Source organism: Ursus maritimus, unplaced genomic scaffold, assembly GCF_017311325.1.
Source record: "Ursus maritimus isolate PB19 unplaced genomic scaffold, ASM1731132v1 scaffold_14, whole genome shotgun sequence".
In the NCBI taxonomy this organism is placed as follows: Eukaryota; Metazoa; Chordata; class Mammalia; order Carnivora; family Ursidae; genus Ursus; species Ursus maritimus.
In genome coordinates this window covers 19,142,869-19,160,383 of record NW_024423786.1, presented here as the reverse complement: position 1 = coordinate 19,160,383, position 17,515 = coordinate 19,142,869, and the positions used below count along the sequence as shown (strand labels likewise).

The following is a 17,515-nucleotide window of genomic DNA, read 5'->3' as shown; positions in this document are numbered from 1 at the left end:
TAGGGCTCGATCCCAGGACCCCAGGATCAAGACCTGAGCCAAAGGCAGATGCTTAACTGACTGAGCCACCCAGGTGCCCTAAGGCATTCTATTTAAAGTACAAAAGAGATTGATAGAAACATTCATGTTATATTATACTTTTTATGGTGGTTGACAGGACAAAGATGCTATGAATTTAAGAATACTTCAAATAATTTATAATGTATTAATCACTAAAAGCTGTGTATATTTGAAATGTAATAGCAAATACATGTATGAAACACGTTATTTACTCCACCCACATTCAGTGTGCTGTGTGGATCCACAGACTTATTCTATTGCTGCCTTCCAGAATTCAATAGAAATGATTTAGAAAGACTGGTGATGGGTAGTAAGGAGGGCACGTATTGCATGGTGCACTGGGTGTTATACGCAACTAATGAATCATCGAACTTTACATCGGAAACCGGGGATGTACTGTATGGTGACTAACATAATATAATAAAAAAACATTAAAATAAAAAAAAATAAATAAAAATAAAAAAATAAAAGTTCATCATCAAAAAACAACACCAACAACAACAACAATAAACCCATGCAAGCAAGCAGGAACACAATTCATCTCTTCCCCATTTACTCATAAAAATTTGAAAGTTATTAACAGCATACTTAAATAAATTTCTAGACAGTAAGATGGAGGTGCTCCTGCCACGTCAGCAAACAGAGATAACTTTTACGTGTCTGTAAATCTCTGCTTGACCAGAAACGCAGTACATCCAGTGAGCCAATCTCTAGAGGCCAAGTCAACCTTGGACGCTGTACTTCCTTCCTTGCTCCATCTCACCCAAAACAAGGTGGACTGTGTAGCCAATCAGATATTTCCTATCTTTCTCTTCCTTGTTCTTTATTCTTTACCCTATAAAAGCTTTCTGCTTTTGGCCCTATTTTGCAATTCTCTGAATGGAGACTGTTTGCTTCCTGAAGTGTTAAATAAAAATCTGTTTGTATTCACTGAAAATTGTCTTGTTTTCTTTTTTTTTTAAGATTTTATTTATTCATTTGAGAGAGACAGAGACAGAGCAGGAGCAGGGGGGAGAGGCAGAGAGAGAAGCAGACTCCCTGCTGAGCAGGGAGCCCCACATGGGGCTCAATCCCAAGACCTGGAGATCATGACCTGGGCCGAAGGCAGTCATTTAACCATCTGAGACATCCAGGAGTGCCGAAAATTGTCTTCTTTTAACAAGCAAAATGGTTTGAATATCTATGGTTTGAACATCAACACATAGACTTCCCTTCTGTTTCTTCCTAAGGTCTAACTCAGCTGGTTTCAGTAAGGATTACAAATAAAACTTATATACAAAACTGTGTGCGTTCTACTTTATAAGCAAATTTAAGAATTTTTAAGAGCAATTTTAATGTATATGACTTTCCATTTTCAAGTTTAAAAATCTAATTCTAAGTAATACTCAACTTTACTGTAAAAATCTTCACCTGGTTGTATACACAACTGATATAAAGCATGGCTCCTAGGCCAAAACCTCCCGAAAACAGGTCGAGGAGGAAAACTGTGTGGGATACCATAGAGCTTTTTAGATTGTGGTTGGAATTATGAAGCCAAGAAACCTCACACAATGCAAAATATTCCTAAAGTTATACCTTTTTTTCTTTCTTCAACCTCCCCATTCCAGTTATTGGCCACAAGTGAGAAGTATGGAATTTGGAAGAACTTTCAACAGTATTAGCTGAAAAGAAATCAAGGGAAATAACTTGACAGAGTGGTGAAGTCAAACTGAAAACAAGATTTGTAAATGAAACAGACAGGTTAGTGCCTAATAATCAAGCTTAGAGTCGAGAGCTATAAGGTAAACTCCCTACAAGGAAATGAGCTAAACTGAAGGCGACACTAGGATACACACTTCACACACACACACACACACACAATCAAAATTTGTGCATTAAAACAAACAAAAAAAACCTCTCTCATTCCTACCACAACCCACTTAGCTCAAGTAGTATCAATTAATCTAAGCACATTCTAATACTGTGAAAGGGTCCATAGAACTTTGTAGAAGTCACATTCAGAACATGTTATCACTTCTAACTACAACCATTCTAGGCAAAAACCAGATTACTGGTGGTCCCCAAATTAAATTTTACATTCCAAAAGTCCCTTTACCATTCACTTTCGGGAAATTAAGAACATATTTTCCTATAGAAATACTATTATAAGTAGTAGTTACATGCTCATGGTAACCCACAAGTTTACTCAATTAATAATAAACTTTAAATAGAGTACTCTTTTTTTTTTTTTAAGATTTTATTTATTTATTTATTTGACAGAGAGAGACAGCCAGGGAGAGCGGGAGCATAAGCAGGGGGAGTGGAAGAGGAAGAAGCAGGCTCCCAGCGGAGGAGCCCGATGTGGGGCTCGATCCCAGAACGCCAGGATCACGCCCTGAGCCAAAGGCAGACACTTACGACTGAGCCACCCAGGCGCCCCTAAATAGAATACTCTTGATACAAAGAGTTTAACAACCCCGTGGCAATGTTTTCATGGGAAAATGCTTTCAGAGTTCCATTTTAATCCACCAAAAACATCTCTTCCCCAAGCAGGACAACCTGGACTCTTCTCTTCCCTACTTGCTCGCCCACCAGAAATTAGCTCCTCCAGGCACAGAGCTGGAAAAGGCGCTGACATAGGCCCTGGCGGGAGAAGTCAAGTTGTACTGTACACACAGGACTCACCTCAGCTAGATGACGACTATAAGAGTCATTTCCTGCCCACAGACCCCAAGTCCTTCTCCCCAGCACCCGAGTCACCCACTTCCTCTCCTCCTTGCCCCAAGGAGTTCCCTGCATGTACATACATGTACACACAGACACACACACATTTCTGAAAGCAGCCTGATGCAACAGAGAAACTGTGACCGTGCAAAGACTGTTCCAGGCCAACGGTTCAGCCTCCCTGAACCTCAGCTTCCTCTCCGTGAACCTGTCTGGCCACACCTCCATCATCGGGCTGGGTACTACTCTTCTCTTGCTTCTGTTAACAAGTTACTACAAACTTAGTGGCTTAACACAACACAAACGTATCCTTGTCTAGTTCGGGAGCTCCGAGGTCCAGAGTCACTGTCACTGGGCTAAAACGAGGGGAAGGCAGGGCTGGTTCCTTCTCAAGGTTCTAGGGGACAATCACTTGCTTTGCCCCTTCCATCCTGGAGAGGGGCTTCCTCATTCCTTGGCTGGTGGCCCCCCCATGACAATGCCCTTCCTCCCTCGGCTTCTGTCGTCACGTGGCCTCTTTTTCCACTTTGACTCTTAGCTCCTTCTTACAAGGACGCTGTACTGGATAGGGCCTACCTGGATCATGCTGGATCATCTCCCCATCAGAAGATCCTTAAGTTAATCACATGTGCAAAGTCCCTGCTGCCACGTAATGTGACATGTTCCCATGCTCCGGGGACTGGCACACAGACATCTTAGAGAATGGGGTTGAAAGGTGCATTATTCATGGGGCGCCTGGGTGGCACAGCGGTTAAGCGCCTGCCTTCGGCTCAGGGCGTGATCCCAGCGTTACGGGATCGAGCCCCACATCAGGCTCCTCTGCTATGAGCCTGCTTCTTCCTCTCCCACTCCCCCTGCTTGTGTTCCCTCTCTCGCTGGCTGTCTCTATCTCTGTCAAATAAATAAATAAAAATCTTTAAAAAAAAAAAAAGGTGCATTATTCTGTCTACCACAGGCTGTGATGAGGATTAAATGAAATAATATGAGTAAGGCATCAAGTACAGGGCTTGAGACATTCAGTGAGGTTGGCTTCCTTTCTCTCCATCTGCCTGTTCTACTGCTCTTCCCTGCTAGTCACTGGCCGCCTTCCTACTGAGAATACTTATCGTCCCTCCCCTGCCATTTCCTTACTTGCCCACAGCAATAAAGAGAAAAAAATAGGGATGAAAATGTGCCACTTCACTATTTCACCTGGACCAGATATAAGGTCACAAGTGGGGTATAATCTGGGAGTTTCTGTAGGTATCTCTATATTTCAAAGGATAAATGGACTAAAGGAACCAAAGGCATTTCAAAATACTAATTGCACTGAGAAAAACCCCAGACTTTTCCCACAGCTCACAGCTCTGCACAATCCAGCCCCTGTCCTGCACTTCACCCTCACCTCCTACCTTCCCCTTCTGGCTCAAATCCCCCAAGCCACACAGCAGACTTCCTTCCATTTCTACAACTCTGAGTCTTTGCATTTATAGTACACTTCTCTTCATTCAAGACTCCATGCAAATGTCACCTCCTCCAAGGGGCCTTCTCTGGGCCTCCTCATCAAAGTAATACCCACCTCCCCCAGCTCTCGCATCACCCCATCCTTTCCTTCACTTGTCACTATCTGAAATTCTCTTATTTGTTGTTTACATGATTACTGTCTATCTCCCCACTAGAAGATTTCACAAGGACAGGAGTCTGCTCAATCTTCTGCCTCACTGTATCCCCAAAACCGTTCCTGGCCTTCAGTATTAAATCATTCATTCAACAAATACTGTGCGAGGGCCTGCTCAGGGGGCCAGAGATCCAGAAATAAACACAAAGACAAGGTTCCTGCTCTCAGGGGAATGGGAATTAGACAGTAAGAATGCAGCTATCCTTCCTCTCTCCCTCCTCTTTCCCCTTGCTTCCAGAATCAGGGCCTCCACATGTAGCTATGCAGCCTGTACCCCAAAGAACACTGATGTCCACAGCAGTACAAGCTCCACCAGGCTTGTCCTACGCACAGTCGCACACTGGCTCTGTTCCAACTGGACCCTCAAGAGGCACTGGAACACACTATGAAGCAAAGCTAGCCTGGAGTAGAGAAATCCGTCTACAGCATCAAGCAACCAAAGGTAGAAAGATAAGAGGTTGGGAAATGTTTGGCTACAGCAGAACAGAAGTGATTCCCTCTCTTTTTTAAAGCACTGCTGTGGCCCCTGTTACTAGAGCCATTTAAAGAGTGGTATTGCCAAGAAGAGGTCGTGTAGGATTTAAATCAGGCTTATGTGACGTTTTGGCACAGCCAGGGCAGAGAGTCTCCAGAGAGAAAATGAAGAACTGTGTGCACATCTGGCCAGTAGGTCTCCTGGAAACAATAGCCTTGGGTTCCTGGTGCAGCTGAGGGAAGGAAAGGGCCAGCAAGCCGGCGTCCTGTGGCTGCTGGCAGCAGTGGTCCCAGGAGCTTGCTGGGCTGGCGCCCAGAGACTCTAGGATTGTTGCTCCTGGCAGCCACCACCGCCCTAAAGCTTGTTGGGAAGGCCTGACTTTGAGCAGCCAGGGCAGTTTTCCAAAGGCACCCTGGTGGCTGGCAGCAATTTCAGAAGGGAAAGGAAAAAGGGGAGGGGTGGGGGGAGATATATTAAAAAGAATTTGTTTCAGCAAAAAAATACTTATTTTTCTTCTCATTATCAGTATGAAATACAGAAGTTTCCAAGCAAACATAAATGGTTGGAGGGAAAAAAATATGAAAGACTAAACCTCCCCATAAAGGGTTAAATTATTCAATTAAGAGAAGATACCTGGGTCTTGGAATTATGGATGTTACGCTTTCTTTGCTGTACTTTCATGATGAATTTATATGGCTTCTATCATTAGAGAAAATAAAGCTATTTTTCACTTAGGGGTAAAAAACAAACTGTAAAAAAAAAAAAAATGAGTAAAATATGAGCCATCAACAAAACTTCATGGATATTTTCTCACCCAAAGGCAGAATGAGAGAAACTCTAAACTTGTGAGAAAACAGTATTTGAGAAAATGGTGACGCTTCTTAAATACGTCATTTGAAAATAGAAGAGATGTTCTCAAATTTCTTAGTGCAGCAATCATTTCAGTTTCTTCCAGCTGCGCCACTAGCAGAGAGAGAGTCATACCACTAACCTTACGTGATCACTCAGTTTTAACCACACGGTGTGACTGTCACAAATAGAGCAGTCATAAATGCAGAAGAATTCTGTGAGGAATACCAAGTATGTGAGATTTTTGTGCCACTATCTCATAAAACACATCTACCTTAATACCCCAGAGGGGGTGCACTCTGGTTTACATATGATTTTGAAACTTCTCGTATTTCCTAATATCACAGGGAGAACAGAGGAGAGCCTGGATGGCTCAGTCTAAGTGGCCAACTCTTGATTTCGGCTCGTGGTCTCGTGTTGTGGGATCAAGCCCCACCTCACTTCAGTCTCTGTGCTCCACAGGGAGTCTGCTTGAGATTCTCTCTCTCCCTCTGCCTCTGCCCCTCCCCCCATACACGCTCTTGTGCGCTCTCTCTCAGAAATAAATAAATAAAAATAAATGTTTCCTAATGTCATGAAGGACACCAAGTCTTCTAATTTTATTCATGTAAGAAAATATACTATTCTTTAAAGCCATGTCTACTGGTTTGTCCACTGGTAAAAGGTAGATAAATAATAGCAATAATACCAGGATAGAATAGTCATGTGGAGCCCAGCACAGTGCCTGGCACAGGGACATAGTCAATGTTAGCTGTCAATGCATGGACACTGGAGGTCCACACCTCTTACCCAGATCCCCTTGAGAGGGGTGAACTTCAGAATTCAGACTTTTTGAAGAGTTTCAAAAAGTGACATGGTACACATACATTTCACATTTTATTTAACCCCCTCTAAGTCTGGGGCAGCACCCCGTATTCAAATACATTACTATTTCTATAGCAAAATTTGTGAATATGCACACCAAGTGGATTTAAAAAAACTACTGAAAGACAGCAGTTCAGATCAGGTTTTGCCACCAAACTGAATACAAAAAAATGTGCATTTCCAGAACTTTCTGTGATCCCAATACTACAGACATGAGTTATGAACCTGTACTAGTAGTAGTATTACTAGTTATATCATCCCTCAGCGTGTTCTCACACGAGTAGATCTCTTTTTTCCCTATGTTGAGGGAAATATGCAAACTGTTTAGAACTGCAATGTTCATTCAATTAAAATTTGAACAGTTTAAAGATTTTGGATAATCAAGCTAAATGCTCGGGAGTAATAAACATCATATTCAGTGGTTCACTTCTGAGGGGGAAACAGATGACACAATGAGGGGCTCCAACTATGGAGATGTTTTCCTTTCTAAGCTGAGTGATAGGTATCTAGAGATTTGGTGCCTTACATAAGACATTCAGAAAGACATAAAGAATATTTCATAATATTTTTTTTAAAAATAAACCTAAATTACTTATTGAACATCTTCAACAGATTCAAGAACTTGTGACTTAAAGGACTTGGCCTAGGCTCACATTACGGCATTCTGGCAGCTTCTCACCAAACTGGCAGAAATCCCTTGAAAGGATCTTTCCTCAATGGCAGTGGCAAGAAACCAAGTTCCCTGGCCTCAGAAATGACATTCCATCTGAATGTACAATCTGTACTTAGTCTGCGTGACTTGAATTATCGTTCAGAGCTTGAGACAGGTAAGCCCATGACTGACTGACCTCAGAGTGGCTCTCGACTAACCAACTGAGGTCCATTCACTGTAGTTTCTGCTATAGACAAAACCTGACTCTATTCTTACTACCTCAGAGATGACCAGCAAATGTGATTAGGGAGAGAGAATACAGACAGACTATAATTCAGCAAAAAAGGGTTTTGAAGGGAATATCTAATCAGCATTATTTGCTCAAATAAATCCCAATTTTGTTCTCTTCCAGGAGTCTCGAGCACATTTTATATTTTTCAAGGGCAGAAGTCTTTCTAGCGTCCTAGTCTTTCTTTCCAAAGAGTTTTCACAATGTAGAGTTTCGAAGAGTTTCACAATCTCCTTAAGTTTTCTAAATGGTCTTACAAAGTAGGTGAGCAAATTTATCCCTATTTGACAAAGAGGAGACAAAACTTGTTTGTAGTCAAGTAATTGGCCTGTCATCCCAAATCTAAACAACAGTAGACGTGGGACTAAAACATAGGTAAACCGTTCCTTAGTAGATTCAAATGTCTCACTACAATAAGCCACACTCCATACTCTAAACAGATTTAACATTTTCTTCCCAGGCAGGGATAAAGTTAAAAAAAAAAAAAAAAAAAAAGCTGTTTGTTGTGGTTTATTTCACTTAAAAACAAACAAAAAAACCCAAGTTAATGGTTTACAATTTCATTATACAACATTCTAAGGATGCATTTTTCTATAAAACAATATAGGGACAAAATAGTTCAAAACTCTCTCCTCTCTATTTCATTCTCCCCACATAGCCTAAAATAAAGTAGAATTTCCTATGTGTTTTGAGGAAGAGAGAGTGATGTCATTCCTTTTTAGCCTAAGTGACAAATGATCGGGTTTTAACAAGAGATTACATTCAACCCCCACCAAGAGTAAATAGACAAAAGTGCCTACTGTACACCAAGAACTAAACAATTTGATCCAAAGACAAAAAATTCACTCTCACCGGGAACATTCCGTCTCATTTATATTTATAAAAGAGAAGAGACATCATGTAATCATTTTCATTTTTCAGAAGTATAAAACAAAGATTTCCAGGAAGTATGAGGAGAGAGGAGTTCCGTTTTGTATTCTGGAAACTTCATGTCTAGAATACTGAATGAAGTGGAGAAAAAAGAAAGGAACAGGACATCTGACATCTGTAAGCGCAGTATAACTGGGCAGAACAGCCAAAGCAGTGGAAAGGAACACACATCTGCGTCACCACTGCATACGAGAGGCTGTGATTTGTGCTCTAAGTACGTCACCTCCTACAATCTTCATAAAAAACCTCCAAGTAGGAGCAGAACTGAAATTAAAATATCCGAACAGTAAAACCCTATGCACCAAGGTGTTTTACAAAGACAACGTACCTGTAACCGCTGAAACACTCCGGATCGTAAGTTTCCAAAGCCATAGTGGTACTGAGGACTCAGAGCACTTTCTGATGCCTCTTCATAGGGGGACTGTTCAATTTCCCAGTCGAATTCTTCATCCTCATCTTCTACTCCTCCCTCAGAAACCTCAGATGCACCTGAATATGTTAAATATTAATTTGTTCAAGTACTGGATCTCCTAGGTACAACTTGGGGGGGAAAAAAGTATAGGAAAAAAGAATATGCAGAGCCCCACTATTTTTAATAGCCAAAAAAAAAAAAAGAACCAACCCAAAAGCCCATCAATAGTAGGATGTAAAAATGATAAATGCAATGAAAGCAAACAAACCTCAGCTATAAATGGATAAATCTCACAAGAATATGAAGTGAAAGAAGCCAGACAAAAAAGAGCACATACCGTCTGAATTACAGACACAATTCAAAAGCAGGTAAAACTGAGGGTAGAAGTAACCTTGAGAGGAGGGAGGGAGAAGTGACCAGGAGGAGACTCGGGTAGGATCCCAGGGTATTGGAAATGTTCCATTTCTTGACCCAGGTGGTGTTCATTTTATGTAACTCACTGAATCATAAACTTCTGATCTAAGCTCGAGAGGCCATGATTTTGCAAACGACTGAGGTGCTGTTTTGACTGGTCCAAAAACACGACTGACATACTGGTTCAATAAAGTTCTTTTTGTCTTTAAACTGTATGCCACCAAATGAGCTATTTTTGCATTTTCATGTGAGGTCCTTACCTTGTCACCTGAAGGATTTTTCTCCAATTTCCTATCTGCTATATTCCTTTTCCCCTAGAAACTCAGCATTCCAAATACTCTGTTTATCTTTATTTCTTCTTAACTGCAATAAACATACCTATTTCTTCCACAAGCGGTTTTGCAGTCCTGGATTTTCTTGGTGCCAGAAGAGCAGTTAACATGTTCAGCCCCTCAAAATGCTGGCCAGGAGTTTCTTTGGGCAATCGAATGGTAAAAATTCCTTAAAGATAAATTTATTTTATACTTAGCTCTATTAAATTTTCAAAGACTTCACAAATATATCTAAGAAATATGTATCTTGGTAAATTATAATTCTATTTCATAGGGCTCCCTTATTATATATTTAGTAAATAAAAACCAGGATAGTAAAAGGCTCCAATAAAGTTTTTCAGAATCACTGATTCAGGGACGCCTGGGTGGCTCAGTCGTTAGGCGTCTGCCTTCGGCTCAGGTCGTGATCTCAGGGTCCTGGGATCGAGCCCCGCATCGGGCTCCCTGCTCAGCGGGAAGCCTACTTCTCCCTCTCCCACTCCCCCTGCTTGTGTTCCCTCTCGCTCGCTCTCTCTCTGTCAAATAAATAAATAAAATCTTAAAAAAAAAAATCACTGATTCAGCTGTCACCTCTATAAGAAATTAATCTGCTAAAGCTGCAGAATGCTTTAGTCTTACACAGCATCCCCTTAACCTACTGAGAATATTAAAAGCCCAAGTCAAAACCCCTAAAACTCAAATGGCCTGAGGAAATAGTAGCTTAGAATTAGCCCGTAGCCACTTATAAGATTTACTTCTGGACTAGAAGGGAAAAAAATCAGGCTACCTGATCCAATGAATAGCACCAGTTTCGAAAACACACAAAATCTTAAAGCAATTATAGTTTAATAAAGTTCTCTGAGATCTCCAGAGACATATCCCCAAAGTCTAAGGCATACTCAAATTCTATCTATGTACTTCTTTTCTTTCCCTGACTGGGCTTATCAGCTTCATCCAGCCTCCTCCCATGAACTTATATTACATTATTTACTACAAATTTTTAAATATTTTACCCTTTTCATTGTACTTAACCATACTCTAATACAGTTGACCCTTGAACAACGTGGAGCATTAGGGCCTGTCCTCCTCTAAAGTCAAAAATCTGTGTATAACCTGACTCCCCAAAAAGTTAATGTCTATATAGCCTATGTTGACTGGAAGCCTTATCAATAACACAAACAGTTGATTAACACATATTTTGTATGCTATAGGTATTATATACTGTGCTCTTATTACAACAAAGAGAAAAGATGAGATACCACCTCACACCTGTCAGAATAGCTAAAAATAACAAGTTAGGAAACACGACAGATGTTGACAAGGATGTGGAGAAAGGGGAACTCTCTTACATTGTTGGGGGAAATGTAAGCTGGTACAGCCACTCTGGAAAACAGTATGGAGGTTCCTCAAAAAGTTAAAAATAGAGCTACCCTACAACCCAGCAATTACACTACTAGGTATTTACCCAAAAGATACAAATGTAATGATTTGAAGGGGCACCTGCAACCCAATGTTTATAGCAACAATGTACACAACAGCCAAACTATGGAAAAAAGCCCAGATGTCCATCAACAGATGAAAGGCTAAAGAAGATGTGGTATACATACACAATGGAATACTACTCAGCCATCAAAAAAATGAAATCTTACCATTTGCAATGACCTGGATGGAACTAGAGTGTATTATACTAAACGAAATAAGACAATCAGAGAAAGACAATCATCCTATGATTTCACTCATATGTGGAATTTAAGAAACAAAACAGAGGAGCATAGGGGAAAGGGGGGGAAATAATATAAGACGAAAACAGAGAAAGAGACATACCATAAGAGACTCTAATGATAGGAAACAAACTGAGGGTTGCTGGAGGGGAGGTGGGTGGGGGGATCGGTAACTGGGTGATGGGCATTAAGAAGGGCACATGATGTAATGAGGATTGGGTATTATATGCAAATGATGAATCACTGACCTCTACCTCTGAAACTAATGATACACTATACGTTAGTTACCTGAATTTAAATAAAATTTTAAAATAATTTAAAAAAAGAAAAGAAAATGCTATTAAGAAAATGAGAAAAGAAAATACATTTACAGTATGGTACTATGTTTACTGAAAAAAATCTGCATATAAGTGGACCTGCACAGTTCAAACCCATGTTATTTAGGAGTCAAATGTGTATCAAATACAACTCAACCCAAATACTTCCATGGATACAACCTTCCTAAACCCCTGGGTACTTTCAAAATTTAGTAAATTTGTTTCAATATGCAACTTACCTACAATTAAAAGCAGATTTACTACCTAGAAAAACAGTTTCATTATATTTCATTATCACATTAATTACTGTATTATGGGTATAACTTTGTCATTTAACTCTTCCATACCATCCTTCCTCCCTTACCCTAGTTTACTGAGGTCAATATTCATTTGATAAATTACTCAAGAGTACACAAGGTGTTCCTACTCCAGATCCATGGATAAAGGAAAATCCAGTGGTTTCTACAGACGCAAAATAAATGGTTTCAAGGCTAGCTGAAATGAAGAGTTATCAGTCATGAAAAGAAAATTCAGTCAGCCTTTAAATGCCACCTTTGGACAGTTTCTCTCCCACCTACATGCTATTAGATTTTATGTTTGAAAAGCACACAAGAAAAATTTCACTCAGAGCTTAAAAATCACCCACATCTTCTGTAATCAATCACCTCACATAACCTGATTTTTAAACGCTTACTAAAAGTAGTAGAATGGGGCGCCTGGGTGGCTCAGTTCATTAAGCGTCTGCCTTCGGCTCAGGTAATGATCCCAGAATCCTGGGATCAAGCCCCGCGTCAGGCTCCTTGCTCAGTGGAAAGCCAGCTTCTCCCTCTGCCACTCCCACTGCTTGTGCTCTCTCTTTCTCTCTCTGACAAATAAAGAAATAAAATCTTTAAAAAAAATAAAATAAAATAGGGGAAGTAGAAAATAAACTTCTGGAAAAAAGAAACAGAGTATTTAAGTAACTTCAAAAAATACCATGAAGTACTTTAAAGGACTGAGATAATTGTACCTGCTAAGAAATCCATGAATAATAGCCACTAGGCTTGTTAAGAAACAATAAACTGTGGTCAGGACAGACCGTATTCACAAAACATCTAAAGGTCGCCATCATATCTTGAAGGATTATCACGTGGTTATTCTAACATGAAGAATCCAAAGAAAAAACTAACAAAATTCCAAAAGCAATACCTTTATCCGTATCATAGGACCCTTGTTCACTTCCGTTTTCCACAACTCTTCCAGGAAGGGTTAATCTGCAGATTTAAAGTAAGACTTCATTAAGTCCTTAAAGCAAAAATATAATAAGTGACCATCAATGATAGTATACATTTTACCACTGAAATCTATCAACCATTTTAAAAGTCAATTCCTCAGCATTTCTTTAACATTTTACAAACTAAATAACTCATATTTCTTCCCTAAGCTGAGAAACAAGAAATCACAGATGACTCATCATTCTGTTTGAAACTCCGTCATTAATAAAAGCAACTGAAAAAAAAAGTGATACTTAAGAAAAAGCCACAATAAATATTAGTTATCACTATTGCTACAGTATTTTCATCTTCTAAATTAATAAGAGACTTATTAATATACTTGGTGCCTGACACAGGAGGGGCTCAAAAAAGGTGTACTAATTGGCTCCTCCCTCTCCCTCCCCCATAAAAAGAATTTTTAATGGAAAACAATGAACAACAAGACCAATTGTTTATTTTGGGCAAACTACTACTTAAAAAAAAAAAAACCAAAAAGCAAAAGTGTTTTTCTCAAGTCTCATTATTACTATACAAAGATTTCCCCCTCTTTCATACTAAAGGAAATGAACTGATTTCCCTGTTTCCAGTTTTACTCTGGTTCAGTCAGTCTTCCACTGAGGCCTCAAAACAAGTTTTCTAAAACAGAAACCAGATCACCACTTTTCTTTTGAAAAAACTTCTATGGCTGCCTGACACCAACTAAATAAACTCATTGGTACCACCTATCAGACCAGCTCCCATTCCATTACAAACTTAAAATGTGAGGCTCCTTCTCTCCTATAAACCCCTCCCCTCTGCTTCCTATTCTACCATCATCATCATCATCATCACCATCACCACCAAAACTTGGCAGGTCCCAAAGGTCCAACTTTCACAATCTGGTTACCTTTTATCTTAATGCTTCCTGGAGCTACAATGTACTTCCAAACCAAAATCCCTTCTAAGCCCAACGTAAGGAGTCAGTTTATGCATAAATGTGCTTGCTATAATGATGACAAACACTAACTTTACTATCAGAATCTGTTGAGTCCCAGCTCTGCCATTTACCATCTCTACAACTTTCTTTGTACAAATAAATCACCTTCAAAGGGAAAAATAACAGAATATACCCCAGGGTTACTGGGAAAAAGAAATGATAATGCAAAGGGATTAGTGGCTGGTGAAGTAGGTAAGCATTCCAAAGATTTAAGCTATTAATACCAACTTCCTGTTCCTAAACTCTTTGTTAAGTACAGAGTTAAATTCTTACTGCATGAGAGTGAAATCGTATTTGTTCACAGATCTGCCACCCCTGATAGATTCTCAATTTCTCAAGGAGAGGAGCAAGGTTTTATTCACCTCTGGTATAATGTAGCAAACTGTATATTCAAAGATGGACTATCTCACATCACTCCTCCCAATTGTGGGGTCTATGTCCTCTCCCCTTAAAACTGAGTGAGCTTCCAAGTGTCCATCAATAAATGAATAGATAAAGAAGATGTGGTGTATATATATATACAATGGAGTATTACTCGGCTATAGGAAAGAATGAAATCTTGCCACGTGCAACACCATGGATGGATCTAAAGTACTATGCTAAGTGAAGTCAGAGAAAGACAAATACCATATTTCACTCATATGTGGAATTTAAGAAACAAAACAAAGGGGGGAGGACAAACCAAAGAACAGACTTTTTTTTAAAGATGTATTTATTTGAGAGATAGAGCACGAGCCAGAGAGCAAGAGCAAGGTGGTATAGAGGCAGAGGCAGAAGGAGACAAGCGGACTCTCCGCAGAGCAGGGAGGCAGACGCAGGGCTCGATCCCAGAACCCTGAGATCATGACCTGAGCGGAAATCAAGAGACAGTCGACCAACAGACTGAGCCACCCAAGCGCCCCTGAAGAACAGACTCTTAACTACAGAGAATAAATTGATGGTTACCAGAGGGGAGGTGGGTGGGGGATGGGTGAAATAGGTGATGGGGATTAAGCAGTAAACTTGGTGTATTTTCTGTCAGTGCACTTTACTCCCCTTCAGAGCACTTAACACAATCTGTAGTTATATGTTTACTTGCTCATTTATTGTTCTCTCCCCACTATACTACAGGAGACACCACCACATCCCTGATAACAAAAACCCAGCCCGCTATAAATAAATCAAAGTTAAAAAAAAATAAAAAATAAAAAAATAGGAAAGTTCAGTATGTGCAAGTAGGTGTATTAAGTCAGTGTCTATTAGAAATCTGAGCAAAACTGGTTCAAGGCCCAGCGATGGAACCAGCTTGACTCAAGAGGCAGTTTTTATTAGAAAAGCACATGCTGCGGCAAGAAAGGGAGGTTGCACTACGCCTGAGTGATAAAGATTAGGAGAATGGAGTTCACCTAGCAGGAAAGGGAAGGACAAGGGATTGACGATGTTTTAGGAAGAATAACCTGGCAATGTCACCTGTAAAAAGAAGCTATTATCAATGCCTATTTCCAAGAAGCGCTGTCAAGATAAAATGAGATGATACACATAAATACACAGACGCAGTTTGCTTCATGTGTTGAATGAGCAGTTGGCTGTTACTACTGTTGTTACGGTTTTGCAAGGAGAAAATGCAAACAAGCAAGTGCTGAAAGGCCCTCACTGAGAATGGACAACCACCACAATTAAAGGGCAAAATGAGAGAAGTAGCAGACGAGGAGAAGGCAGGAGAACGAGGCTACTTTGGTGTCAATGAGGCAAAGGAAGGAGAGAATATCAAGAAGTAGGGATTGGTCAGCCAAGAGGTCGACACAACTAAAGAGAACGGGCGATGAGAAAAGTCAAGCGGACGGGTCAGCTGGGAAGTCAGCGCGCACCCTCCCGGGGCAAGGAGAGTCTGGAGGGACCAACGCAGGACGAAAACAACAGAAAAAAGGTACAGGAACTAGGCTGACAGGACAGAAACTGCAAAGGTTACAAGGTTCCAAACGCCACGTTTTACAGTGGCTCGAAATGTCTTTATGGTGGGTATTTAACAAAGTTTTAAAACGGGAACGAGCTTCTGAGCATCTGGAATGCACGCCTGACGCGGTCACTTCCTCAGCACCAAAAGCACCTGCGGAAATCTCGGAAAAGGGCAGTCGTTAAACCAAGAAGTGCTCCCTCGCTCTTTCCTCCTTCCTCGGTAAGCAGCTATCTAATGAATAAGTGAAAAATGAATCAATCAATCAACTACTCAATCGCCTAAATTCGCTCTTTCCAGGGCCGGACAGCGGGAACTCGCCTGAGAAAGTATGGCTTGGCATAGAACTTGAAGTCGACGCCCTCGAAATAGACGTCGAACTCCGAGACCCGGGCGTAGGGCACGCGTATAGCGACAGTCAGGAAGTCCGGGTCCTGGCTGAGGTCGAACGCGGGGGTCAGCATGGCTGCGAGGGACTCGGGTGCCCGAGCTGCTCACGCTCTCCGCCGCCGCGGTCCCGCCGCTCAAACTCTGCAGTAAGTCTCCACGCGCCGGGTCCCAGCCAGCTAGCCAGGGTGCTTCCGGCTAGAGACGGAAGTCCTCCTGCGTGAGGCAGGAAGTCCCGCCCCACGCCGATCTCCATGGAGACTAGACGCTGTTAGTGGAGAAAGGGCGTGGAGCGTGAGGACCTGACCGCAGGAATTGAACTAAGGGCGTAACTTGGAAAAACCCGGACAAGAATGCTCTTTAGACCCATCAAGGCTGTTTCGAGATCCTAAGAGATGATTTTTCACAAGCATTGGCTTTGCGGGTAGAAGACCTGCGTTTGAATTCCTTCTCGGCCACCTCTCAGCTCTAAGACCTTGGGAAAGTTACAAAACCTCTCTGTTTCAGATAACTCATCTTTAAAATAACAATAACTAGCCCCATAGAGATGTGAAGATAACATGAAATTATGCGAGTAAAGCTCTAACAACGTACCTGGCAAGTTGTCAACGCTCCATGTGTGGGAGCAATCACCGCAGTAGCCACAGCAGCGTCGTTACTGTGGTTTTCCTTAGTTCTCACCTGCCCTGTCACCAATTCCCATTTCTCCCTCCCCCTCCGTCTTTCTCTGCCGGTATCTCTTCCCCTCCCTTCCCCTCTCCCTCTCTTTTTCTGTTACTTTCTTTCCCCTTCCGAATTCCTTTTTTGAGTATTCTCATTTACAGAGTGTCCACTCCACTAACCTCGTTTAATCTGCACTATGAACTCCAAAGAACACGACTCGGAGAGATTAAGTACTAGACCTTATAATAATGCATCTTAAAATTATCAGAACCCAGAACGTCTGATCCTTAAACCCAGTTAGTGCCTGCATTGACAAATTGCTGTCCCTCTGTATCCCTTCTTGCCTTTTCTCACATTTCTCCCAATGCTGGTCCCATTCATCTCCCTCTTTCCCTACGTATTCCTTTAGCCTTCCTTCCTCTCATTGTATTTCCTGTTATTCTACCAGAAACAGAGTAATCAGGAGACACTATTTACTTCCTGGTTTTAAATGTCAATGGAAAAGGGGTGAGAGTCATCTCTGGGGTAGTGAGTGGACCAGATAACTTGAAAAGCCTTTTCAACCTCCAATTTTTATGAATCTTGAAAATTAATTAGGACTCAGGAAAACATCAGCAGGAGCAAGTAAAACAAAATTTCAAAATAAAAA

General features: G+C 41.0%; 1 protein-coding gene across 5 annotated transcripts in view; it reads right to left on the bottom strand.

Annotated features, from left to right (window-relative positions):
* Positions 1 to 16,525, bottom strand: part of SHQ1 (SHQ1, H/ACA ribonucleoprotein assembly factor) — a 326,624-nt gene extending 310,099 nt beyond the window's left edge. Inside the window, exons 1-4 of one of the 5 annotated variants that reach the window (XM_040628549.1) lie at positions 16,138 to 16,525; positions 12,843 to 12,907; positions 9,684 to 9,806; positions 8,808 to 8,968 (exon numbers count right to left, since the gene is read on the bottom strand). In XM_040628549.1, the coding sequence (XP_040484483.1) occupies positions 8,808 to 8,968; positions 9,684 to 9,806; positions 12,843 to 12,907; positions 16,138 to 16,280 (492 nt within the window). In that variant the 5' untranslated portion in view covers positions 16,281 to 16,525. The remainder of the gene's footprint in view (positions 1 to 8,807; positions 8,969 to 9,683; positions 9,807 to 12,842; positions 12,908 to 16,137) is intronic. The other 4 variants (XM_040628550.1, XM_040628552.1, XM_040628551.1 and 1 more) reach the window with 4 other exon arrangements.
* Between the last annotated feature and the right edge of the window lie 990 nt (positions 16,526 to 17,515).